The sequence below is a fragment of the Nematostella vectensis genome, chromosome 4, assembly GCF_932526225.1.
Source record: "Nematostella vectensis chromosome 4, jaNemVect1.1, whole genome shotgun sequence".
NCBI lineage: Eukaryota > Metazoa > Cnidaria > Anthozoa > Actiniaria > Edwardsiidae > Nematostella > Nematostella vectensis.
In genome coordinates this window covers 2,536,770-2,563,520 of record NC_064037.1, presented here as the reverse complement: position 1 = coordinate 2,563,520, position 26,751 = coordinate 2,536,770, and the positions used below count along the sequence as shown (strand labels likewise).

Here is a 26,751-nt window from a genome sequence, read left to right as displayed (position 1 = left end):
CCATCTCAAATCGGTACCAAAACACTGTTTGAAGATTATGGGGGTGACTTAGACGTTGAGACTCGTAAAAAGTTTGTAGAACTGCTGAAAACTGAAAAGTATTCCAGACTCTGTTTCTGCCTACGACATCCATTCCAACGTTATTTGGAGATTCCTGCCACGCGGTGAGAGCTCGAGGGGCTGACCCCTCGAAGTGGTTTAAAAACATCTTGGTCTACTTACAAAATAAGATGGCAAGCATTGAGGATTATATGGAAGAGGAGCCTAAGTCTAAGGGGAGCTCGAAGGGTGAGCCTCTCGAAGACGATGTTGAAGTCAAACGAGAATCGCTGGCTATTCTCGCATCTCTTGGGACTACGAAGGAATTTCTTGGTGTGGACATGAGTTTAGGGGACATCAAGAAGCTCCCGGCGAAAGACGTCGAAAAGTACTTTGTTCGCTACCAGACTGTCTTAGGCAAACAAGTTACTGATGGATTAGTAGAATCAGCACTTCAAGTGGTGTCTCAAGTCATTTCCTACGTGGTTCCTGTAGATGACACCGAAGCGCTTAGCAAAGACTTACAGAACGACGAGTTGGTTAAACGCGAATTGTCAAACTTTGCAGGTCTCTTGGTATTGAAGGGAGGAAGGATGGTAGCACTTGCTAGTGCCATCTTTCGGGTCGCTAAGCATGTTAAACTAACACCTTCACAGGAGACTTCCAACAAACTTCAAGAAGTTTCAAGCACAACTGAGCAAACTCTTGAGCACACCTGAGCACACCTAAGCAAACTCTTGAGCACACCTGAGCACACCTAAGCAAGCTCTTGAGCACACCTGAGCAAGCTCTTGAGCACAACTGAGCAAGCTCTTGAGCATGATGTGATTTAAAGATTCTTTATTCAGTGAGTAAAGAATCATGTCTGACGAAAATCAAGAGGTTGAGCAAATCACAAAGGACCCTCCCCCCAGGAAGAAGAGTGCCGCTAAGGAGAAAGATCCTATAAAAGTCGCTTCTGGTAAGAGAGTTGCCGAATATAATAGGAGGTGTAGAGAAGCACTTGCTAGGGAGATGAAACGCGAGGCGGAGGCGAGTTCAGAAGACGCTGCACGAGCAGAGACACCCCACCAAGAGGGAGCTCGAGGGGATAGCCTCTCGGACGCTTGGATTCCAGAGCTATCGTTTACAACTGTACTGGCTCTAGTTGGAATAGGGCTCACCGCATTGGATATGTATATGCGTTTTTACAAAAAGAAAGAGGGCGAGCCGTCTAAGATTAACGTCAACGAGGCCGAAACTCTTGGGAGACCCACCTCCCACCTAGGGGGAGCTCGAGGGGCTAGCCTCCCGAACGCGACGCCAAAAATAGGAATGTTGTGATTTAAAGATTATCTGAATCTGTAATAAATAAAATCATGTCAACTGAAAACAAACTTGTGAAAACGATCACCGACTCAGCAGTCATCATCGGATTAGCCGCCGGCGTGGGTTATGTTGCTAAAAAGGCTATGAAAGAGTCATTCATCAGCGACCCTTCGTCAAGTGTTACAAACTACGCTAAATGGGTTGCTGTCCTGTCCGGTAGTATGTATCTGAAAGATTATCTGGAAACACAAAAGATTTTGCCAAAACCGCTGTAGGCGACTTAAAGATCTTATAGATTGATTAATAAATGGCGAGTATAGCATTTATGATTGGTGGGGCTTTTATTAATGCGACGGCGTTTGTCGGAGGGAGTTACCTAGCGAGATACTTGTCTTCTGACGCTACTCATGTTGATAAAGAAAAAATAAGACACGATAAAGCGCTTGAAAAGTATCAACAAGCAATGGGTGATTGGCAGAAAAAAAGACAGGAATACCAGGATTGGTTGACTGAACAATACAACGATAAAGTTCGTGCGGATGAGAACGATAAAGAGACGGATGAGGCTTTCAAACTATACGCTCAAACACATCCAGATTTTGATTTGAAAGAGCCTGAGCTCTCAGATTACTACAGACCAAGTAGCAACCAAAAGATGGGAGAGATGGCGTACGTTGGAGGTGGAATGTTAGCCCTTGGCTATGTAGCGAGTAGGTGGATATGAGCTGGCACGACTTAAAGATTTCTTATTTTCAAACAAAATAAGAAATGGATATAGATTTTGATCCCACAACAGAAGAAGGTAGAGAAGATTTGAATACTACTGTAGACGAAGATTATGACTCTCTTATTCCAAACGATGGTGAGGGAAGAGAATCATGGAATGAAAGGATTTCAAACAGATTTGGTAGAGGTGCAAGCTATGTGAGTAGGAGGTTGACTGACTTATGGAAAACACGAAACCCCGGGAGGGCTGTCCCCGAGTACATGGAGTTACAGAATATGGGAGGTTCTCCTTCAACGGACACACTTAGGGTAGACCTTTTGTTATCGAAATATCCAGATCTTGATGAAAATCTAGTTCAGATTTCAACGGATGAGAGAGGAAAACAATTCATTTCCTTCTATTCTGCGAGAAAAGGTGGTTGGACTAGACCAGAAAGGTTGTATAATGAGGATAGAACGGTGCGGAAGAGTGTTGACGACAAAATCAGATCCGGAAAGTACAAGCAAATTCAGATTCAACTCGATGAACTAGACGCTACAGGTAATACACTCAGAGAAGAAGAAGAGAGAAACACCGAGCAAATGAGAAAAAATAATGAGGAACGAAGTGAAACAACTAACCAAGAAAGACTAAGAGCTATAGATCGTAAAAATGAAGAGCTCAGCGAAAGAAATTCTGTCATAGATGAGACTTTGGAAGAGAATCAATTGGAGAGAGAAAATCTTGAAGAGAGAATGTCGTTGAAAGATCGTGTCAAAGCGATTTTTAAGAAATACGGATTTACAGTCGCTGCTGTCGTTACCGCTGTGGGCGTTGTTATCGGTGTTATTGTCTCTAATCTGAAAGCTGGGCTGACTAGTGTTGCAAAAGGTGTTGGAAATGGTCTGAAAACAATAGGCAAAAAATTAGGAGAAATACTCCCAGGAATGGTTGGTGCTATAGCTAGTTTCATATTTAGAACGGCAGGTGAAGTTGTTGGCTTTTTAGCTAAAAACGCATGGCTTCTCATCGTCGCTGTCGTCCTGTATTCCGTAGAACGATTTAAAAGGAGACGGAAATCATAACAAATGGTATTACTCTACATTGAAGGAAACGTTGGTGACTTTACTGTCTATTTAGAACAACCTATTGAAAAGCCGCGGTTTATCGCGCTGCGAGGATGTGCGTTTCATAATCGTTGTAACAGTCTCTCAAGCGAGGGAACGGTCTCCGACGGTGAGAACATTATCCTTAGGATCCCCGCGGGGCAGTATACGATCGAGACGCTAAAACGTCAAATAGATGGGGGTATGCGTCTTGGTGAAAAGTCAGTCTCTATTAGAGACTCGTCACTCGAAGTTCACCGGAACGTCGCGTTGAATGAGCCGCTCGCCTGCCTGTTAGGACTCAAGACCAGGGAGCTGGAAGCAAACACTCGCCACGAGATAAAGATGATAGGTCACGAGGCTATTTTTATCCACTGCGATCTTGTGAACGCGTCTGACTCCCTCCAACAAGGGGCGCCCTCACAAATCCTAGCAAGTGTAGAGCTTGATGAAGGAAAGATATACCTCAATCCAAGCGATCCGGTACGGGTTAGCACCACATCAGTCGGTTACGTGAGTAGTCTCCGTCTTAGTATAAAGGGTGGTGACGGAAACACAATAGAGCGCGGTCTCTACCCGATACGTCTAATTTTAGAAATCACTTAAAGAATAAATTCTCCCCATAATAAAGCTATGGAAGAGTACAACTCAATCTACCCGAACGTACCCCGAGGGGTCAGCCCCTCGGGTGATAACTTCAGACTCCAAAAGACCCACGATGTTTTGGGAAGTTTGGAGCAAGAAGTTAAACATTACGAGAACGTGAGGAAAAAGTATAAACGAGGGCAGAGCGTGTTTTCAAAGTTAAGTGTGGTCTTAGGACTCTTATCCGTCATTCTTGGGTCTAGTGGTTTGGGGACTTCTCTGTCAGGTTTTGGTATCGTCGTCGGAGTTCCGTTGGGTGCTTTGGCCGGTGTTTTCGGTCTTACGTCTGTAGGCTGTGCGGCGGTTTCTAAACGGCTGTCGCAAAAAGTCTCCAAGCACGACCAAACAGCGGCGATGGCAAAGGCAAAAGTAAATAGCATACGCGACCTGGTCTCTAAAGCTTTAAAAGACAACAAAATATCAGACGAAGAGTTCTCTTTAATCTTGAACGAGGTGGACAAGTTTGAGGCTCTAAAGCTCCAGATCCGTCAAAAGTCGGTAAGAGAGGACGAAAAAAACGTAAACATTACCAAGCTGAGGGAAACAGTAAGAGAAGAGATTTTGAAAGACCTGGCGAGTCGACCCGCTCGGTGAAATTTCTGTACGAGAGAACTCCCGTCGGATGGATCTATGAATTGAGATGCGTAAAGGACTGATTTAAAAACATCTTATATGTCATATAAGATGAAGTTTACAGAATTTGTGAAAAGGTACCCCTACTACTCACGCTTCAGGTTCTCTGCCGACGGGCACGGCAATGTGCAATTCGTTTTCAATGGGGACGAATACGATCCATTCGACAAGAATGGGAATCTAGTCAAAACGTTATATCACTTCCCTGGTAATAGCTGGAAACCCGAGAATATCCAGGATTTTCTAGTCGCCGACGACACACAAGCATACAAGGAAACGATCCAGCAACTGTTTGGGTTCCCAAAACAATACAGACTAGACGCGCGTGCAGAGTACAAGATATTGCCGTGGGACGAAAACCCTACGAGAAATAATTACGTCTCTTTTAATGTTTTTATAACACCAAAGGTGAAGACACACTTTGTTTTTAGGGACATATTCACCGACAGCTTGCTAGTATTCAGAACAGCAAAGGAGGCTAGTAGGTGGCTCGACGCCCCAAACCTCAGTTATTGGAGTCAAGCCTTAAATTTTGCTATGTTTTGCGCGACTGCTGGATGTGGTGTGACGCGTGACATGATTGACGACTCTCAAGTGGGGTCATTCTACAGATTTCACATCATTTTCACTATCAGACGAATATTAAACGAGCTACAATGCCCTCTTCCAAAAGATAGGCTCTTTAGTTGGAATAAAAACTTTTACAGCGAAGCGGCTTACCAAAAACTAAGAACAGAATTCCGAACTGGTGACGATTTCCGGTTCCTCAGACCGATAAATCACGGGTTAGGGAACGTTTATAATTATGATTATCACGGCTTGTCATCTTCTAACGACAAGTATAAGCCTTATGGCACCATTGATCAATTACACGACGAATGGGACGCTGCCAAAAGCGACCACGAACACATGAATCACTTTGAGATCGAGTACCTGAAAGACCTTAGAACTGGGTTTCAGTATGAGTGGTTCTTTCCGGAAAAATCAATGGGGTTAACCAAAGCTGGGTTGTCTAGGATAAACCAGAGCATCGAAGCCTTTGTCTACTGTATTCTAGGCGCGCAAGTTCAGACCCGGTCGTCAATCGTCGGCGATAGCGGTTCAGCTCAGGAAACGAAACAGGTCTTCACGAAACTCTTCGAAAGCGCGGTGGTGGAAAACAGTATATCGAAAAGTATACAACGGTATCAGTTTGCTTTACAACAGGCGAGACAAAAACTAGACCTAGCTTTCGCCCTCGGCTGTTGGTTAAGTCCATCGTATCTTGTGATAAATAACAACACTTCGATCGCTGGCTATAATAACAAGTTACAAAAAGCCACCACTGATATGAAACTGGGGCTGAATCCGATAAATAACGAGATAAAAACGATCCCTAAACATAATATGGGTCATTCAAAGATTGTGTTACCTCATACCGAGTCAGTCACGGCTCACAAACCGGAACCGGAGGCGAAAACTAACCCAAAGCCGGACGTGATTAAACCCACGAACACGCAGCACGAAAATAACCTTGTCACGATCACAGCCTTTACGGCTGGTTTAGCTTGGTATCTATTCCGGTAACATGCGGGGTGCATGTGGACGGATGTGACGTACCGCAAGAAGACAATACCTGTTCACGTGCATACCAGACCACCCTGGCGACCGCGAACTCTCAATGTAAATACAAAACCTATTTTCAGAATCGCTAGTTGTTAGGGTGATTAGGAATGTATGTGTTTTGTAACGTGAGACGCGTTACAAAACTGAGTGGGTCAATGTTAATTTCCGTTACACGTTCTGCAATGGTGCTTTTGTCTATCGTGTTCGCATATTTGAGACCCTCCGCATAACTTACAAAAGGGTCTCTGTTTGCTGTGTTCACACATCCCTTTCCCCTTGCAGTCTTTACAGACATATCTTGCTCGTCTGTGCTCACAAATGCTACCGCCGTTACATTCTCTGCACCGCGTTTTTCTCCGGTTGTGAGGGCAGATTTGCGATCCGTGACAATCTTTGCAATAATATTTCACTCTGCCATGAAGACACTTATAATCCGTTGTTCGCTTTACGGGGGATACTTTCGAGTCTTTCACCGTTTGGTTCTCCATTTCTATCAAACCGGTCATGTCCTTAAATCACTTTTCAATCCAACACGCGATACCCGCCTTCTAGCCGGTCGGCGTCTACCTGGCGAAGCATTCTCCCAACATTTCCTTCTCTTGCTCATCCATGCACCAATCCCAAAACCTGTCCGGATGCCAAGCTACTGGCATTAGTTCGTCCTCCAGCTTTCTACGGAATCTCACCTTGTGTAGCTTCTCCGGGAGCTCCTCATGCACAAGACTCCACCCCCACGCCGCACGTAGCACCGCGAAAATCTTATGCAGATGCCAAAACCGTGCGTAGTTCATATGTACAATGAGATCGGTCGCGCCCCACTCCAAGCACAACCTCACAATCTCGAGGTTGCGAGATTCGATGGCTGGTGTTATAGCATAGTCCGGGTCAAACTCCCAGAAGTTTTCTCTCAGCAGCTTCAGAACCTCAACGTGCCCATTGTACGCCGCCTCAGCGGTGGCCCAACCGACATCGACATCGACACCTAGATCTATCAACAACTCAACAACCCCCACCTGACCTTCCGCCGCCGCAGCACCCATGGCCTCGGTCATGGCCTCTCCTCCGTCGGCACAATACTCGCCCATCACCTTCAAAACCTCTACGTGCCCGCCTTTCGCGGCCATGGACGCTGGATACACGAAGTCACAGGCGCCCGACTCACAACACATCTTAACGATCTCGGTGTGGCCGTTCATTGCGGCCCTGACCATCGGCTTTTCGAAATCCGTCGCACCCCAACTCTTACACAACCTCACGGTCTCGACGCACCCCTCCCACGCCGCGCGCTCCATAACGGCGTCAAAGTCTGCGGCTCCCCACCTCGCTAAGGTGGCGGCTTGATCCTCCACGGTGAGATTTGTAAGACTTCCAGCACTTTGCATATCCATTTTGTTATTACATCCACGTCTTTAAACCACTTTTTTCGAATTTTTTTAGACGTGTTAATTCACATCTACTCCGAACTGACAGTTTTCTGGAAATCCTGATTTCTCTGGAAATCAGGAAACATCATACCACACCAGGCGTACCCAGGACTGTGGCCACTTCTCTCGCTTTCCTACTGATGGTCAACTCGGAGACGCCCGTTCTTTCGGAGAATTTTTTAAGCGTAATATCGATCTTCTTTTGCCGTATCCAGTAATAGGTTAAAGCGACCGCAAAGGATTGTGGGCGAGCGCGATTCAACTCAGACGAGCGGTTCTTAGATCTGTAGTAGAGCTGGACCACCTCTCCCTTCTGTGCGGGGGACGCCGAGAATCTATCCATCACATCGCGAATGTGGTCCACGACGGTGGGAGACGTTCCGTGTAGTAAGTAATCTTTAGGCATGTTAATACTGAAGATTTTCAGACCCTTAAGGCAACTCTTCTTGCTCAATCCAAAAGTTTCCATCAAGGTTTTCGGTGTCTGACACTTACCGGACATCTTGTAGGCGTAGTAAATACACGCAAAGACGATCGCCTTCCGTGGGTCGCCGCGAAAAATCTGGCCTTTCGTCACCTGAGTGTATATCTCGTTAGCTTTGGCTACAATCACCCCACTAAAACCCATGTTCTCCACATCCTTGTCAATATTTCTATCCTCAGACCTACGTACCTGGACCCGACTTGGATTCGAAGACCGTTTGCCGTCGGAATGTCCGTAAAAACCCCATTCCCTTTCGTGCGCGATCACGCGCTGCATCTGTTCCCCGCACTCTAAGCAACTAGTGACCCCGTCTTCTATGACTAGGTCGTCATGATTGCAAAGGGTGTTACTACTATCCTCGTCTCCCAAGGAGGCTCTACTAGTCTCGTATTCGGTGAGGGCTCGGTCAAACAGTGCAAATTCCGGCATGAGGGTGGGGACGTTAATCTCAGGCACCGGTCCGCCGGGGATATTATATGGTGGTGGTGACCGATCTTCAACCGTGCGTTCAACTGTTCGTTCCTCCATTTTATTAGACTGTTCATGTCTTTAAACCACTTTTCAAAGGCTTTTCAGATGTGAAGCTGAGAGGCTATCCCCTCGAGCTCCCCCTAGGTGGGGTCTAAAGTCTCCACACCACATCTGTGGACTAGTATCTCACCCATCTTTTTTCGCCATACCGTGGTATGGAGACTAACATTGCTAAAACACCGAGGACAATTGTCGCCGCTCCGGCCACAAACCCAACGGGGTCGAAGCTTCCGTATTCTGAGTCTTCATAGTAATCAGCGTCACAACAGCAGTGTTCAGGCCCCGCATCCGCAGTGTTACTCACATTCACCTCCAGCACGCATCGTTTTTAATCTTCACCTCCGTCTTTAATGTCATTTTATCTATGACCCCATTCGTCTTTAGACCAGAATAGCCTCCCGAGCTCCTCCTAGGTGCGACACGTGACAAAGTGATTGACAGGTGGGCTTGGCCGTCACGCGACAAAATGATTGACAGGTGGGCTTGGCTATCACGTGACAAAGTGATTGACAGGTTTTTGACAAAGTGATTGACAGGTTCTTGACAAAGTGATTGACAGGTTCTTGACAAAGTGATTGACAGGTTTTTTACAAAGTGATTGACAGGTTTTTTACAAAATGATTGACAGGTGGGCGTGGTCGTCACGTGACAAAGTGATTGACAGGTGGGCTTGGCTATCACGTGACAAAGTGATTGACGGGTGGGCTTGGTCGTGCAAGAGATCTCTGGCAAACTCGCGCATGCGCAGGTCGCGAGGCTTGGCGGAGGTGTGCGGAGACTTTTGCGCCACTTTTGGAATGAAATTTGGGATGATCAAAAAGTTGCGCCAGCTGCGCCATTTCCCTACTACTAGTACTTGACCTTTCATTAAAATTAATCTTACAAATCGGCTTTTCTCCCAGAAACCTCTTGGCAGAAGGTAAGAACTGACGTGTTTGAATATCTTTTACTTCAATTGAGCGTAAAGAAACTTTAAAACCCAAACAAATCCTTCAAAGTTTGCCATTCCGGCAGGTGTTCTGAACTGAAGTCTGTACAAAATAGCAAATATTTTTCATTGTAATGTCTTTATTGACTTCCAGTAACTTCCAAGGATGAACCAAGACAATTATACTGCATCTGAGATTAGTATACAGTAAGGGTAGAGTTTATTATCTGTGGTTTGTCTCCTGTACAAACAGGTATGTGTATCTAATAAAGACGGCTGTCAAGAAAATCGCGTGTTATTTGAGCCCGACATGGGGTTGCGTTCGGCTTCATTTTAATTCGGGAATTTGATTCCCCCAATTTTTTATTTGCTGAATCGAAAGAAATAACACCAATGTTTGCTTAAAGTGCAAAATCTCTGCGAAAATCCATGTACCATCGGTTTTATAAGCCCCAAATTTAAGCTATTATTCAAGTCGACATTTTTTATTGACATGTTTAACAGCAATAAAATATACTTTTTTTTGCCGGAAAAAGTAAAGAAACCACTCGATTTATACCTTATCAACTCCTTTCTAAGGATCTGTATCGCTATTTTTAATTCCGCGTATATTCAAAGAATATTTTGCGATTTTGTACGAAAGGTGAAAAATGCCCCCAAATCGGCGATTTTATAGGCAAAATCGTAAATTCGGAATTTCTCGAAAAATATTTATTGTATGTAACTCAAACTTTTTAAACATGATAAGAGAACCAGGGGCTAACTTTAAACCAATTTTGAGCGATTTTGAAATTTCTTATTTGGAACTCCTCAGTTGAATCTAAGGGACTGGTGCACTTAAAGACACAATGCTGTTGATAATTTTCTTGTTCTGAGCAGGTTCATGTGTGAGCCCGCTTGTAGATGATGAACTGCGTTTTTATCGCAGTGAAAAAAAACACACACAATTTGGCAGTGGCAATCGCAATTGATTGGTCTTTTTTTTTAGAAATTACAATATTTTATGTAGGGATTAGGTTAGGGAGTGCAAATTGTTTGTGTCTTGCATGAAGTATTAACCGCGAGTCATCGTTTGCTATTTTCATGGACTATATCCGCCATGTTGGATCTTAATGAAGTAGTGCCCACGCCAACTGTTTTTTTTTCTTTGTTATTAGGAAACGTTACAGCATGGTTTTAATATTTGTCTCAAACTAGGAAACTAATTTCTTGTGCACTTTTATTTATACACTTATATTTCCTGCCCGCTCTGAATCAGATTCTCTTAGATCGATTAGAATTCAATTCGATTAGAGCGCCATCATGCGTAAAAGCATGTTAATCGGGGGCTTCCTCTCGTGTTTGGTATCTCTCTATGTGGATGTGTGGCTAGTCTAGGTTTCGTAATGAGTTTTCCCCCTCGCCACGTTTGTCACGTTTTATACCGCCATTTGCGAATCTCGCACCAGGCCCCTCATTGGGCCTCTGCCAGCCGCCATTTTGTCATCCTAGCGTAATACAAAGTGCGAGGAAGGATCTATTTTGATGATTTTTTGGGTGCAGTGGTTGCGATGTTTTCGATCAAAATTGGTAAATGAAGTACATAACTTTGATTTTAGATTTTAGAGTTTTTAATCCATTTTTTTAATTAAAAAATAATGGGAACAACCATCATGTAAAACTAATATTTTTCATGATTGGCAAATATTGAATGAAATCACTGTCTTTTCTTTGTTTTTTGTCTCTGATCTTATTTGGATTGGTACCAAAAAATCATGAAAGTAACTCGTCCTTCTCATTATTATTTATTTGACGTCTGTACCTTTTCATGTCTTCCTCGTGTTTTTATCGCGACAGAGAGGGATAAAAAATGCTGCATCGCATCGAAAATGATGTAGAAACAGCTAAAATCTTCATCATCGTGCTAAGAAAACGTTGTTAAGCTTTGTGAAATGGAATATGCAGTATGACGTCATTGCTAGTCAGGAAAAATAATAATAACAAAAGCGAAAAACACAATCACACACAAAAAATATTATTTGCAGAGAGTCCACTTCAAATTTATGCACCATATACGTATAGCCGTATAAATTTTTTTACATTTGCTTTGATCTGATTGTGATATCCTTATCTTGTTTTGATGAAGCAAAAGTACTTATTTCCTCAAGAACTAGTATGCGCGGCAATATTTGTGTTTAACACCTTCGAGAATTGTGTTTTCCCCTTAGTCGCCGTGCCTAATGTACACCTTACCTACATCTATCATATTCAATTTGTGTTTCATCTCCTATGTTTGCCCTTTGATTACTTCCCATTTCTCACTTGAAATTGTCGCTTTCTCTGTTACATTGATGGGCATAGACCAATTAAACAAGAAAATAAGACTTTTAGACGCAATGTACATTTTGAATAAAACTATGATTGGTCTGAAGAGCCCTATTCAAAGAAAAAACAAAAATTATGCAATAAATAAAACTTTTCTTTTCGATAAATCTTTTATTTAAGTACCCTCGTGTGAATGGCACGCTTTTGAATTGAGCGAAATCTAGAAATCATTCCATCTTTGAAGTCGCCGTGTTTTTGTCTATCGTTTCAATTTGTTTACTCTAGTACACATACAAAATCGTTGTTTAAGCTCTGTTAGTCGAGTTCTCGACAGCGAATGGAGACATAACACTAACCTAAGGTAGCACTGGAGACTTATGACTTGGGCGTTAATAGCACTAAGTCCTTTGTCACCTGCAAGCAAAAAGCTCACTAAAAGGCAGGCTACTCATCGGGTAAATCTGCAAGTGCAATAACCCCAAGGAGACCAATAAAACTCATTTGAAACCCAACGTCCCGGAGACCAAGAAATTTCGCTGTAGATGAAAAGGGACAGCACTAAACGTTGCGGGTCCGGTAATCGATGCAGCACTGGTTAATAGGTGATAAAAGAACTGAGGCTTCATTCAGCACTTGTGAAGCAGATGTCAACTTGGAAGACGATTAGCTCTCACGTTTTTGCGGAATCGAACAGATTCGCTATACACGTGCTAACGGGGGAACGGTATAAATTCAGGTCGAGTTTCAGCATCCGATCACTCAAAAGTTGTTGCTTGGACAGGTCTCTAAGCTATTCGTCTGGATTTGTGAATTCAAAGAGTTCTCTCTGTGAAATAAGACTCTTTCCTGTTGTTCGTGAAAGGATTTTGAGCTCTAACTTTGGGTGAACGATTTCTACCTGGCGTTTCGAGTACATCGATATCGTTGCTAAGCGGCTTTATAGATCTGTTTAGACACCTCGAAACGAAAGTTGTTTTGCGAAAAGCGGTGCACTTGAAAGTCTTCTCGCGAAAAAACATCTCACCTTGCAGTCTTAACAAGTAGTCCCCTTGGACAGCACGCAAGATGAACAGTACGAATGCATCCGTGATAACGCTAGCGAACGGGTGTCCCCCGTCACTGCCAACCACCTTATCCAGGACGCTCAAATCCTTGGCTTACATCGTTATCATGTTGACCTCCATCTTCGGCAACCTGCTTATAGTAACCATCATCTATAAAATCAAAAGAATGCGAATCCCATTCAACTTCTTTATCCTGAATATGGCCGTCGCAGATCTCCTTATCACCGTCATCTTTATGCCTAGGATGCTCACGCGCATTCTGTATGGCTTCGCCTGGCAAATCCCAGGCATGATCGGGTTGGTCCTCTGTAAGCTTCTGCCGTTCCTACACGAGGTCTTCATCTGTGTCGTGGTTGCGAGCATGATTTGTATAGCGCTCGAAAGAGTGTTCTCCTTGCGGTTCCCAACTCGACGGATCATCACCCAACGTCTCTCGTACTTTATGATTCTCGGCTCTTGGTTGCTTGCCTTAGCGCTGAGGTCACCTATGCTTTACGCGCTGCGACTCCAGGAAGAAAACGGCGTCGCTATCTGCTTCTTGTTATTCGAGACTGAGGCTTTGCAGCGTGCCTACCCCGCCATCGTATTGGCAGTGTTTTACGTGTCACCCCTAACTATCATCATCGTCCTTTACTCGGTGTTCCTCGCGAGCTTCAAGCGCCAAGTGTCCCCCGGCCGTGGAGCAAGGAACTGCTTCGCACCTGGATCTACAACCCGCGCTAGGGCCTGCTCCATAAAAGCCTTACGCGCTACGGATTTTCGACGTGAACTAGAGAGACACAGAAGTCGCAGCATTTTGCGCGTGCTTTTGTCCGTAGTCGTGGGGTTCGCATGTTGCTGGGTGGTGTACTTCGTGAACCCGGTCCTGTATCATTCCTACCCGGTCCAGGCCTGCAAGTTATCCTTCCTTCAGTACCTATTGGCTCATGTCAACAGCGCATTGACACCTTGCTTGTATTTTGCATTCAATGAGAATTTTCAGAGTGGGCTTAAGCTGGTAATCTTGCAGTCAGTTCGTGGGCGCGGAAGTATTAGAAAAACAATGGTGGTGACTGAAGCCGATGGCAGCCAGAGAAATAATAAGTTAAGCGTTGTCGACGACAGTGAATTTGCATCTGATCATAAACATCCAAAAAGACATAGACAGTACATAGACAGTGATGTGTATACGAACGGGTTTTGCCCCCAACCATCTTGAAATTTGATGCGCTTAACTGGTAGAATCGGCTGAGCTATTGTAGACTTCAAACAAGCGCTTTTTTCCATTACGTAACTTCTTTAACACAGTTGATCAGCATAATATTTCAGTAGCAGATAAAATATGTCTGTATGGGCAATTACAATGGCTAGCCGAAGGCGAAAGTTGAATGCTTCTTTTTCCGAAATGCAGTATGTCCCTAAAAACCTGCACAAACGGAAAACAATTCTAGACTGGGTTTCAAAATGCAAATTATTTTAGTCATTGCGAAACTGCAAGATGGAAAAAGCTCGTTTCCGTGCGCCAAAAACAGAAAAAGAAGAGAGTTATTTTTATCCGAGAAACACAAAATACGATACCGCGGTGACCGGTATTTTTCCGGCCAGGTAAAGTAAAGCCACGTTGGAGTCAAGAGACAACAAGGACTTAAATGTGTAGTTCCAAAAAAATATCCATTTCCCCCCCCCCCCCCCCCCCCCCCTCATGGAGGGAGTCGGAGGTATGACCCCCCACCCCTTTGGAATTCCAACCCCCTGGAAAAATAATAATACAGTAACTGTTAAGGAAAAAGGGCATTTTACCCCCTCCCCTCTGGAAATTCCTGGCCGTTTGAACCCCCCTCCCCCCTGAATTTCTAATCCCCTCCATGGGGGGTTTGGTTTTTTTCTGGAATTACACAATATAGAGGACCTAAATTTAAGAAGTGAGTAGTATATTTGAAAAGCGTTGAGGATTTAAGATTTATATTAAGCAACATGATTAATATAGGTTTTTCTAGCTACCAAAATGTTATTGTACTGTTATTATAATCGTGTTTGATGAATGACTCATTGTAAGCGCATGGAAGGGAGGAGTGGGAATTCGGAAACCGAGGTATTCCTTGTGCTGCTATTTACTGGACTGCGGGCTTTGTCACACCACTCGCCACTAGCACCAGAGTGCAGCGCATATTTCGCAGATTAACAACAGTATATTTCTGAAAATACCCAAATGTGCTAGTTGTTAAATGAAAGTAAATAAAAGTAAACATGCCCATGTGTTTTCTATGCTAACCAGTAGATAGCTGTATCAAGCTAATGCATATCAGTTATAGTGGTGTGAAGTTGCGATCTGTATACTGGTCTGAAACTCGTTAGAATTGGTGTTTATAGTGGTGTGTAGATGCGATCAGTATACTGTGCTGGGACTCGTTTACACCCTCATAAATAAATACTGAATATTACAATGCAAGTTAAACAGTCGCTAAAACATGATGATGGCACGAGAGAGCAGTTTGTTATCAGCTTTAATTACGAGTTAGAACCATGACAAAGCACGGAAAATGGGTAGACCCTCTGGAGGCATTTCCAATCAAGAACTATACCCTTAAGTGCACGCATCGGAAGCTGGGGGCAAGTCGATGTTTCATCAGCAATCAGATAAACATTTTCATTGACTGATTGGTATCGATTTTTTAAAAGACATGTTTTTGAATTGTTATTTAGACTTCCTTTTCCTGATCTTCCGATTAACCGAAAACTCGTTTTTTGTCAATAATTTGTTCGTGATGTTCTTCATGGTGCAAATCTGACGTGTTTTCATCCTTCGTCTTTGATCCCATTTGATAAAATGCGCTGTTCTCATGTCTATTCGCACGTTATGGTGATAATAGTGAATAACGATTCGTGTAAAGTGATTGCTTAAGTTCGCTGGAAAAATGTGGACAGATTTGAAAATTGGTCACTTTTGCGAACGCGCTAATGTTTTGCCAAGCAGGACGGATGTTGACGGTTATTTTCTTAATAGAAGCCCTAAGTTACTAAAGACGTGGTTCATAGGGAACTTATCTGATCACAAGAATATGTTAATACGTGCGAATGTAATTTTCGAAAATTTCTCTATCCAAAATGATAAAATGTACTCCTTAGTATTTGGTTTCCCGACATTCTTTAAACAAAAATTTTATTATAACTAACTGAACGCAAACAAAACGATGAAATCGAAATTATTATGTGTAATTGGACGCAAACGAAACGATTAAATCGAAATTATTATGTGTAATTGGACGCAAACAAAACGATGAAATCGAAATTATTATGTGTAATTGGACGCAAACAAAACAATGAAATCGAAATTATTATGTGTAATTGGACGCAAACAAAAAGATGAAATCGAAATTATTATGTGTAATTGGACACAAACAAAACGATGAAATCGAAATTATTACGTGTAATTGGACGCAAACAAAAAGATGAAATCGAAATTATTACGTGTAATTGGACGCAAACAAAACGATGAAATCGAAATTATTACGTGTAATTGGACGCAAACAAAACGATGAAATCGAAATTATTACGTGTAATTGGACGCAAACAAAACGATGAAATCGAAATTATTACGTGTAATTGGACGCAAACAAAAAGACAAAACGACGAATGACTTGTCTTCTGAGTCTGGCAGATTAATCTTGATTTTGTCAGTGACGAAAAAATGTTAAAGACGATTGTAGTTGTTTAAAAAACTCTAAGTATTTTTGTTACAGCAACAGCAGCATTAAAATGATGTCCGCTGATTGGTCAGGAAACTCGTATTGTATGATCACAGAACAATAGGATTTTTATTGTTTTATAGCTGAAACTGTTGTCGTGCGACCTACTAAAGTCCAAAAATTCTTGTCTCGTTTGGGAATATCGCGCAGTCAACTAAAGCAAACAATCCCGACCGCCCGTTTGATTTACTGCGTGCTAGAAGCAAGGATTTTGAATTCTGGTAGGACGCGTAACGTCGATGATCGATTTCGGGTGTAAATTGCAAGTATTCTTTTGTGATTGCGCTAAACCCGTCCTTGTCTAGGGCATACTTTTTACGCAATAAAACCTACTCTGTCATATTTGTGTACTTTCGACACAATATGAATGCTGGGGAAGTGATGAGGGCTTGAACGTCACGCGGAGAGTACTAGGCACTAATTAGAAATCGTACCACAGGAAACCCATGGAAACAAATTTGTTTTGTAAACCGTCGTTCTTTTCATTTCTAACTATACCTAAATTACAAAACCGCAGCTTTGAATCATCTACCGTATCATTCCAGGCCAACACCTCATACCATATTTAGGAGTCTGTTTTTATCGTTTTTGTATTTCTCTTTTTTTGTCGTAAAACATATACTTTCAGCAATTTGTGTTTAGACACATGTTTGCCACATGTTTGAACGTGTTTGCCACGTGTTTGCCACAGGTTCCCTGTGCGCTCGCCCAAGCTCTTTTAGACCATTTGGGAAAACAACAACAGTTCATTGCGATGCATTGCGATCTTTATTGCACGTAGGGCTAAACCCGTGGCCCACAGCTCGTCTCGACACTTCCCCTTTAAGCTTTTCTTCTCTCTCTAGTACCAACACCAACATGTCAGCGCTGCAGCTGGCGATCCAGTGCCGCTTGCAGCCCGTGGTGGACGCGCTCTGCAGTCTTAACACCGACTTGAACACGTGTGACGAGAAAGGCAACTGCCCCTTGTGGGTGGCCCTGAAAGATGATCAGCACGATGTCGCCTCCACGCTGGTAAGGGTTTAGACTTTTAGATATTTGGGGGGGGGGTGGGTGCAGGGGATGATGCCCTATGAAGTTTTAACACCAACTTGGACAGTTTTGACGAGGAAGGTAACGGCCCCCTGTGGGTGGCCCTTAAAGATAATCAGCACAATGTCGCCTCCACGCTGGTAAGGGGTGTGACAATTATATATGGGGGGGGGGGGGGTGTGAGGTTGGGGGTGATGCCCTATGAAGTCTTAACACCGAAATGAACATGTGTGACAAGTACTGTAACTGCACACCCAACCCTCCTGTGGGAAGATCTTATGGCCAACCCGGACGTTGTTGCATTCATCTTGGTAAGGAATGGGCTATAGTCGATGGGGGATGGGGGATGGGGGAGTGTCACCTTGTGTAGCCTTAACACAGAGCTGATCACTGTGAGGAGGACTTTGACTTCCCGACCCCACCCCCCACCCCCACCCCCCTCTTTGGTCGGGTCTTGTGGCAAACTCTCACAATGTCGCATTAACTTGGTAAGGAATGGGCCATAGTTGTTTGAGGCTTTGGGGAAGGGAAACCTTGTGTAGCCTTAACGGACAATGTCGCATTCATCTTGGTAAGAAATAGTGTTTCTACAAAACAAATGTTAAATTCTGTTCTTTCGTACACAGGTACTGCATGGTTGTGACCCAGACGCGTGGAACATGGGGCTTAATGGTTGTACCCAGTCCTTGCTCCACCGTGCAATCTCAGAAAGGAACGAGAAAGCGGCACAGTTTTTGATCAGAAGTAACTGTGATATAAACAGGTATGGAAAAACGGCGAAGTATGAGTGGCTGGAGACACCTCGTGTGACCCGAGGAAAACTATCCACAATAAACACCTTACAGATATACAGCTTTTTAGATGCACAAATTCAAAAATGGATAATACATTCCGAACCAAGCATAACTTTTTTTGGCTTAAAGATGAAGGGGGGAGAGGGGTGGAGGGCTTTACAAAAATAGCTTAACAGAAATCCATTGACCATAAAAATATGACAATCTTAGTGATTTATTTAGCAGTAGTAGTCATCTTGAGGTATCTTTGTTTGTTATTCCCAGCCCCCGACGGCCTGGTCCTGGCGGTGAAGGCGGTGTTGAGGCCTGGGACGGGTTGACCCCACTCCATCTAGCATGTTCTGCTGGACTAGACATCGTGGTTCAGTGTCTCCTCGAACACAAAGTTAATGTGAACAGCAAGGTAAGACGACAGTTTCCTAATAATGACTAGTTGATCTTAAATTATGTATTACATGTACGTGTTAACCGAGACTCTTTCTCTGTTCTATACCTCTCCTCTAGACCTGTTCGATGATTATATAATAAAAAAAAGCATGTACTCTCTAGAGATTGGTACCGAAGGGCGCTAATGAGGGTTAAGGGCGCTGATGAGAAACAAAATGAACCCAAGATGGCGGCCAAAAAATGTTTATCGCTTCTTCCAAAGGGTTTCTAATGAAATTTTGATATGCTGTTTAGCAAGTCGAGGGGCCTAAAAGAAGTTTTTCATTGCACTTATGTTGTTGATGTTGTCTGGACTTCCCGTGGTCTTGTTTTGTTGTATCTTTTACATTCTAGCTGCACAGAGGGTGAATTGCTTTCCAAAGTTATATAGTCATTTGTTTGTTTGTGCATTTATTTTTTTTTACAGGACTCTGAGGGTAGAGCACCCGTGCATTTGGCGATCACCACAAAGCACCCAATAATAACACGACTCCTAATTAGCCACCCCGACCTCGATCTGATGGCGAGGGACCGGTCAGGGCACACGCCATTTGCCGTGGCACTCACCACACGTGACCATGAAGCCGCGGCTGCTATTCTATCACGTGCGCCAGGTGCCGCCGAGCAGGTGGGTAACACGTGATCAGTGATTGCTCGCTTAACGAATGGAAATCGATACGCCATTTAACACTCAACACCGAATCACATGAAGCATTATCAACTGCAAAGCAATATCAACTTAAGCGAGCAACTAAGAGACTTTGATCATATATCGTTTATGAAGTATTTTGCGTCAATCATTGATAGTCATTTTGCTAGTTAATTTTCTATACCCCGTCGTATTGTCGGATACGACAACATCAAAGTATTTGCTAATAAACTGTATATTCATGACCAAGCACAGCAATAAACACTAGGGCTAGGTATTGGGTAAGGATATAAGAGTCTATATTGGTGTATATCTTAATTCTACTTCAAAGTCCTTCTTTCATACCGCGATTTATTTGATTTACGTTTTTGTTCATCCCTCAGTTCGACTCCAAAGGCCGCAACTTCTTGCACACCGCGATTCTAGCGAATGACGTCGAGACCGTTCTGTTCCTGATTGGCGTCAGTGTCGACATCAACTCGCGCATACAGGACTCCACGCACAGGACACCGCTGCACCTTGCCGTGTCTGCCGGCGCCGAAATCATGGTCAGGCACCTTGTAAGTAAAACAAAGGAATTCACGTGTGAATAATGTTGTGATTTACTATTTGTAGCTGTTGGCTGGCCCTCGTGTGAATGACGTATCTATTTGTAGTTATTGGCTGGCGTGCGTGTGAATGATGTATCTATTTTTAGTTGTTGGCTGGCGTGCGTGTGAATGATGTATCTATTTGTAGTTGTTGGCTGGCGTGCGTGTGAATGATGTATCTATTTGTAGCTGTTGGCTGGCGCGCGTGTGAATGATGTATCTATTTGTAGTTGTTGGCTGGCGTGCGTGTGAATGATGTATCTATTTGTAGTTGTTGGCTGGCGTGCGTGTGAATGATGCTGTGTTTATCTATTTGTAGTTGTTGGCTGGCGCGCGTGTGAATGATGTTGTGTTTATCTATTTGTAGTTGTTGGCTGGCGCGCGTGTGAATGATGCTGTGTTTATCTATTTGTAGCTGCTGGCTGACGCGCGTGTGAATGATGCTGTGTTTATCTATTTGTAGTTGTTGGCTGGCGCGCGTGTGAATGATGCTGTGTTTATCTATTTGTAGTTGTTGGCTGGCGCGCGTGTGAATGATGCTGTGTTTATCTATTTGTAGCTGTTGGCTGGCGCGCGTGTGAATGATGTTGTGTTTTACCTATTTGTAGTTGTTGGCTGGCGCACGTGTGAATGATGTATCCATTTGTAGTTGTTGGCTGGCGTGCGTGCGTGTGAATGATGTATCTATTTGTAGTTGTTGGCTGGCGTGCGTGTGAATGATGTATCTATTTGTAGTTGTTGGCTGGCGTGCGTGTGAATGATGTATCTATTTGTAGTTGTTGGCTGGCGTGCGTGTGAATGATGTATCTATTTGTAGTTGTTGGCTGGTGCTCGTGTGAATGATGAATCTAGTTGTAGCTGTTGGCTGGCGCGCGTGTGAATGATGCTGTGTTTATCTATTTGTAGTTGTTGGCTGGCGCGCGTGTGAGTGATGCTGTGTTTATCTATTTGTAGTTGTTGGTGGCGCGCGTGTGAATGATGCTGTGTTTATCTATTTGTAGCTGTTGGCTGACGAGCGTGTGAATGGTGCTGTGTTTATCTATTTGTAGTTGTTGGCTGGCGCGCGTGTGAATGATGCTGTGTTTATCTATTTGTAGCTGTTGGCTGGCGCGCGTGTGAATGATGTTGTGTTTTACCTATTTGTAGTTGTTGGCTGGCGCACGTGTGAATGATGTATCTATTTGTAGTTGCTGGCTGGCGCGCTTGTGAATGATGTATCTATTTGTAGCTGTTAGCTGGCGCGCGTGTGAATGATGTATCTATTTGTAGTTGCTGGCTGGCGCGCTTGTGAATGATGTATCTATTTGTAGTTGCTGGCTGGCGCGCTTGTGAATGATGTATCTATTTGTAGTTGCTGGCTGGCGCGCTTGTGAATGATGTATCTATTTGTAGTTGTTAGCTGGCGCGCGTGTGAATGATGCTGTGTTTATCTATTTGTAGCTGCTGGCTGGCGCGCGTGTCAATGATGTGGACAAGCACCGCCAGACGGCTCTGCACATGGCGGCGGCTCATAACCACGCCGGTATCATCAGCGTGCTGGTGCGGGAGAACACTAATGTGGATATGGTGGATGAGAAAGGGAATAACGGTGAGAGCTCTTTTTTTAATGTATTGTAACACTTATTTGTTGTATGAGAGTAACGGTGAGTGCCCATTCTTTAAATGTATTTAACATCTATTTGCTGTAAGGGAATAACGATGAGAGCCTATTTTTTTGTAACATCTACTTGTTGTAAGGGAATAACGGTGGTTGTACAGTGTGGGTGACGGTGGTTGTACAGTGTGGATGACGCTTTATGCTTTATCTTTTAGCCTTGCATGTGGCCGCCCAGTGTGGACACGTAGAGTCAGTCCGAGTGTTACTCACGGAGTCTTCCATCAATGCAGAGGCAATCAATACGAGGTACATACGCATGCGCGTACTTGTGCAGCATGCGCTCCCCTGCCACTTGGTTTCCCCTCCCTCCCCTCCATTGGCCTACAAAAATGGCGTCTTATTCATTAGCCAAATCATATACTTTTGTGCATTATTTCTATGACTGTAGACCTCTAATCCCCTCAACTCGCAACTCACAACATATGCCGTATGGAAGGTCTCGTGGGTCCCTAATGTCTCTTGATTGTTGTTGTAGTCGGGGTCAGAACCCTCTCCATGTGCTGGCTCAGTACGCCAAGGATAACGCCGTCGCGATCTTCGAGATCTTTCGCCAGTCAATGCCGGAATACCCCATGAACGCGGTCGATGCCGAAGGGAACACAGGTATCCCGTGGTCATGGTAGTTACATATTTTATATATCGCCCAGAATCTGAGTTTTCATTGTTTTTGACATTTCACAATCATGCCAAAACCACGTGTTTTTATGTCACATTTATGGCCCCATCCAATAGTCGTAAACTCATACAAGCCCCTTTGCCCCTTGCTATCGTTGCGTCTTGTAATTGCCATGCCTTTGTCATTGTTGTTTACCTTGCCCCACCTCAATGTATCGTTGCGTCTTGTAATTGCCATGCCTCTGTCATTGTTGTTTACCTTGCCCCACCTCAATGTATCGTTGCGTCTTGTAATTGCCATGCCTTTGTCATTGTTGTTTACCTTGCCCCACCTCAATGTATCGTTGCGTCTTATAATTGCCATGCCTTTGTCATTGTTGTTTACCTCGCCCCACCTCAATGTATCGTTGCGTCTTGTAATTGCCATGCCTTTTTCATTGTTGTTTACCTTGCCCCACCTCAATGCATCGTTGCGTCTTGTAATTACCATGCCATTGTCATTGTTGTTTACCTCGCCCCACCTCAATGTATCGTTGCGTCTTGTAATTGCCATGCCTTTGTCATTGTTGTTTACCTTGCCCCACCTCAATGTATCGTTGCGTCTTGTAATTGCCATGCCTTTGTCATTGTTGTTTACCTCGCCCCACCTCAATGTATCGTTGCGTCTTGTAATTGCCATGCCTTTGTCATTGTTGTTTACCTCGCCCCACCTCAATGTATCGTTGCGTCTTGTAATTGCCATGCCTTTGTCATTGTTGTTTACCTCGCCCCACCTCAATGTATCGTTGCGTCTTGTAATTGCCATGCCTTTGTCATTGTTGTTTACCTCGCCCCACCTCAATGTATCGTTGCGTCTTGTAATTGCCATGCCTTTGTCATTGTTGTTTACCTCGCCCCACCTCAATGTATCGTTGCGTCTTGTAATTTCCATGCCTTTGTCATTGTTGTTTACCTCGCCCCACCTCAATGTATCGTTGCGTCTTGTAATTGCCATGCCTTTGTCATTGTTGTTTACCTCGCCCCACCTCAATGTATCCTTGCGTCTTGTAATTGCCATGCCTTTGTCATTGTTGTTTACCTCGCCCCACCTCAATGTATCGTTGCGTCTTGTAATTGCCATGCCTTTGTCATTGTTGTTTACCTCGCCCCACCTCGATGTATCCTTGCGTCTTGTAATTGTCATGCCTTTGTCATTGTTGTTTACCTCGCCCCACCTCAATGTATCGTTGCGTCTTGTAATTGCCATGCCTTTGTCATTGTTGTTTACCTCGCCCCACCTCAATGTATCGTTGCGTCTTGTAATTGCCATGCCTTTGTCATTGTTGTTTACCTTGCCCCACCTCAATGTATCGTTGCGTCTTGTAATTGCCATGCCTTTGTCATTGTTGTTTACCTCGCCCCACCTCAATGTATCGTTTCGTCTTGTAATTGCCATGCCTTTGTCATTGTTGTTTACCTCGCCCCACCTCAATGTATCGTTGCGTCTTGTAATTGCCATGCCTTTGTCATTGTTGTTTACCTCGCCCCACCTCAATGTATCGTTGCGTCTTGTAATTGCCATGCCTTTGTCATTGTTGTTTACCTCGCCCCACCTCAATGTATCGTTGCGTCTTGTAATTGCCATGCCTTTTTCATTGTTGTTTACCTTGCCCCACCTCAATGTATCGTTGCGTCTTGTAATTGCCATGCCTTTGTCATTGTTGTTTACCTCGCCCCACCTCAATGTATCGTTGCGTCTTGTAATTGCCATGCCTTTGCCATTGTTGTTTACCTCGCCCCACCTCAATGTATCGTTGCGTCTTGTAATTGCCATGCCTTTTTCATTGTTGTTTACCTTGCCCCACCTCAATGTATCGTTGCGTCTTGTAATTGCCATGCCTTTGTCATTGTTGTTTACCTCGCCCCACCTCAATGTATCGTTGCGTCTTGTAATTGCCATGCCTTTGTCATTGTTGTTTACCTTGCCCCACCTCAATGTATCGTTGCGTCTTGTAATTGCCATGCCTTTGTCATTGTTGTTTACCTCGCCCCACCTCAATGTATCGTTTCGTCTTGTAATTGCCATGCCTTTGTCATTGTTGTTTACCTCGCCCCACCTCAATGTATCGTTGCGTCTTGTAATTGCCATGCCTTTGTCATTGTTGTTTACCTCGCCCCACCTCAATGTATCGTTGCGTCTTGTAATTGCCATGCCTTTGTCATTGTTGTTTACCTCGCCCCACCTCAATGTATCGTTGCGTCTTGTAATTGCCATGCCTTTGTCATTGTTGTTTACCTTGCCCCACCTCAATGTATCGTTGCGTCTTGTAATTGCCATGCCTTTGTCATTGTTGTTTACCTCGCCCCACCTCAATGTATCGTTGCGTCTTGTAATTACCATGCCTTTGTCATTGTTGTTTACCTCGCCCCACCTCAATGTATCGTTGCGTCTTGTAATTGCCATGCCTTTGTCATTGTTGTTTACCTTGCCCCACCTCAATGTATCGTTGAGTCATGTCAGTAATATGTCACGTCATTGTATGTTCACGCCATGGTCAGATCTTGTCATGCTTATATGTTGCATCATAGCCATGTATAGCCATGTATAAACCTTGAGAGTTACAAAGGCGGAGATTCGAGGACGGCGCACACACAAGATTTCAGTGCGCGCTACCGCATTTTTGTCATGTCATGGTCACGTCATGTTATAATCACGTCATGTCATGGTCCCGTCATGTAATAATCACGTCATGTCATGGTCACGTCATGTAATAATCACATCATGTCATGGTCACGTCAAGTAATGGTCACGTAAGGTAATAATCACGTCATGTCATGGTCACATCAGGTAATAATCACTTCATGTCATGTTCACGTCAGGTAATAATCACGTCATGTCATGGTCACGTCATGTAATAATCACGTCATGTCATGGTCACGCCAGGTTATAATCACGTCATGTCATGGTCACCTCAGGTAATAATCACGTCATGTCATGGTCACGTCAGGTAATAATCACGTCATGTCATGGTCACGTCATGTAATAATCACGTCATGTCATGGTCACGCCAGGTTATAATCACGTCATGTCATGGTCACGTCAGGTAATAATCACGTCATGTCATGGTCACGTCAGGTAATAATCACGTCATGTCATGGTCACCTCATGTAATAATCACTTCATGTCATGTTCACGTCAGGTAATAATCACGTCATGTCATGGTCACGTCAGGTAATAATCACGTCATGTCATGGTCACGTCATGTAATAAACACGTCATTACTGGTCACGTCCTACACGTCATGTCATGGTCATGTCATGTAATAATCACGTCATGTCATGGTCACGTCAAGTAATGGTCACGTAAGGTAATAATCACGTCATGTCATGGTCACGTCATGTCATGGTCACGTCAGGTAATAATCACGTCATGTCATGGTCACGTCAGGTAATAATCACGTCATGTCATGGTCACATCAGGTAATAATCACGTCATGTCATGGTCACATCAGGTAATAAACACGTCATTACTGGTCACGTCCTACACGTCATGTCATGGTCATGTCATGTAATAATCACGTCATGTCATGGTCACGTCAAGTAATGGTCACGTAAGGTAATAATCACGTCATGTCATGGTCACGTAAGGTAATAATCACGTCATTTCATGGTCACGTCAGGTAATAATCACGTCATGTCATGGTCACGTCAGGTAATAATCACGTCATGTCATGGTCACGCCAGGTTATAATCACGTCATGTCATGGTCACGTCAGGTAATAATCACGTCATGTCATGGTCACGTCAGGTAATAATCACGTCATGTCATGGTCACCTCATGTAATAATCACTTCATGTCATGTTCACGTCAGGTAATAATCACGTCATGTCATGGTCACGTCAGGTAATAATCACGTCATGTCATGGTCACGTCATGTAATAAACACGTCATTACTGGTCACGTCCTACACGTCATGTCATGGTCATGTCATGTAATAATCACGTCATGTCATGGTCACGTCAAGTAATGGTCACGTAAGGTAATAATCACGTCATGTCATGGTCACGTCATGTCATGGTCACGTCAGGTAATAATCACGTCATGTCATGGTCACGTCAGGTAATAATCACGTCATGTCATGGTCACATCAGGTAATAATCACGTCATGTCATGGTCACATCAGGTAATAAACACGTCATTACTGGTCACGTCCTACACGTCATGTCATGGTCATGTCATGTAATAATCACGTCATGTCATGGTCACGTCAAGTAATGGTCACGTAAGGTAATAATCACGTCATGTCATGGTCACGTAAGGTAATAATCACGTCATTTCATGGTCACGTCAGGTAATAATCACGTCATGTCATGGTCACGTCATGTCATGGTCACGTCAGGTAATAATCACGTCATGTCATGGTCACATCAGGTAATAATCACGTCATTACTGGTCACGTCAGGTCACGTCATGTAATAAACACGTCATTTCATGGTCACGCCATGT

General features: G+C 43.8%; 2 protein-coding genes and 1 long non-coding RNA gene across 4 annotated transcripts in view; all 3 read left to right on the top strand.

Moving 5' to 3' along the window:
• Positions 1-26,751, top strand: part of LOC5511595 (rabankyrin-5) — a 68,401-nt gene that overhangs the window by 39,144 nt on the left and 2,506 nt on the right. For both annotated transcript variants that reach the window (XM_048726419.1, XM_048726420.1), the window contains 8 exons: positions 17,348-17,516; positions 18,161-18,297; positions 18,593-18,731; positions 19,182-19,382; positions 19,787-19,963; positions 21,434-21,581; positions 21,806-21,896; positions 22,126-22,253. In XM_048726419.1, coding sequence (XP_048582376.1) covers positions 17,348-17,516; positions 18,161-18,297; positions 18,593-18,731; positions 19,182-19,382; positions 19,787-19,963; positions 21,434-21,581; positions 21,806-21,896; positions 22,126-22,253 — 1,190 coding nt within the window. The remainder of the gene's footprint in view (positions 1-17,347; positions 17,517-18,160; positions 18,298-18,592; positions 18,732-19,181; positions 19,383-19,786; positions 19,964-21,433; positions 21,582-21,805; positions 21,897-22,125; positions 22,254-26,751) is intronic.
• Positions 9,335-9,697, top strand: LOC125561844. Its single transcript, XR_007307537.1, has 2 exons — positions 9,335-9,400; positions 9,564-9,697. It is a non-coding gene; the product is annotated as an uncharacterized LOC125561844 (long non-coding RNA).
• LOC5511596 (QRFP-like peptide receptor) lies at positions 9,917-14,279 on the top strand. The gene has a single exon (XM_032380940.2). The coding sequence runs from the start codon at positions 12,779-12,781 to the stop codon at positions 13,973-13,975; it is 1,197 nt and encodes a 398-aa protein (XP_032236831.2). The 5' UTR covers positions 9,917-12,778; the 3' UTR covers positions 13,976-14,279.

Coding starts and splice junctions, on each gene's coding strand:
- LOC5511596 (XM_032380940.2), top strand. CDS start 12,779: ATGAACAGTACGAATGCATCCGTGATAACGCTAGCGAACGGGTGTCCC.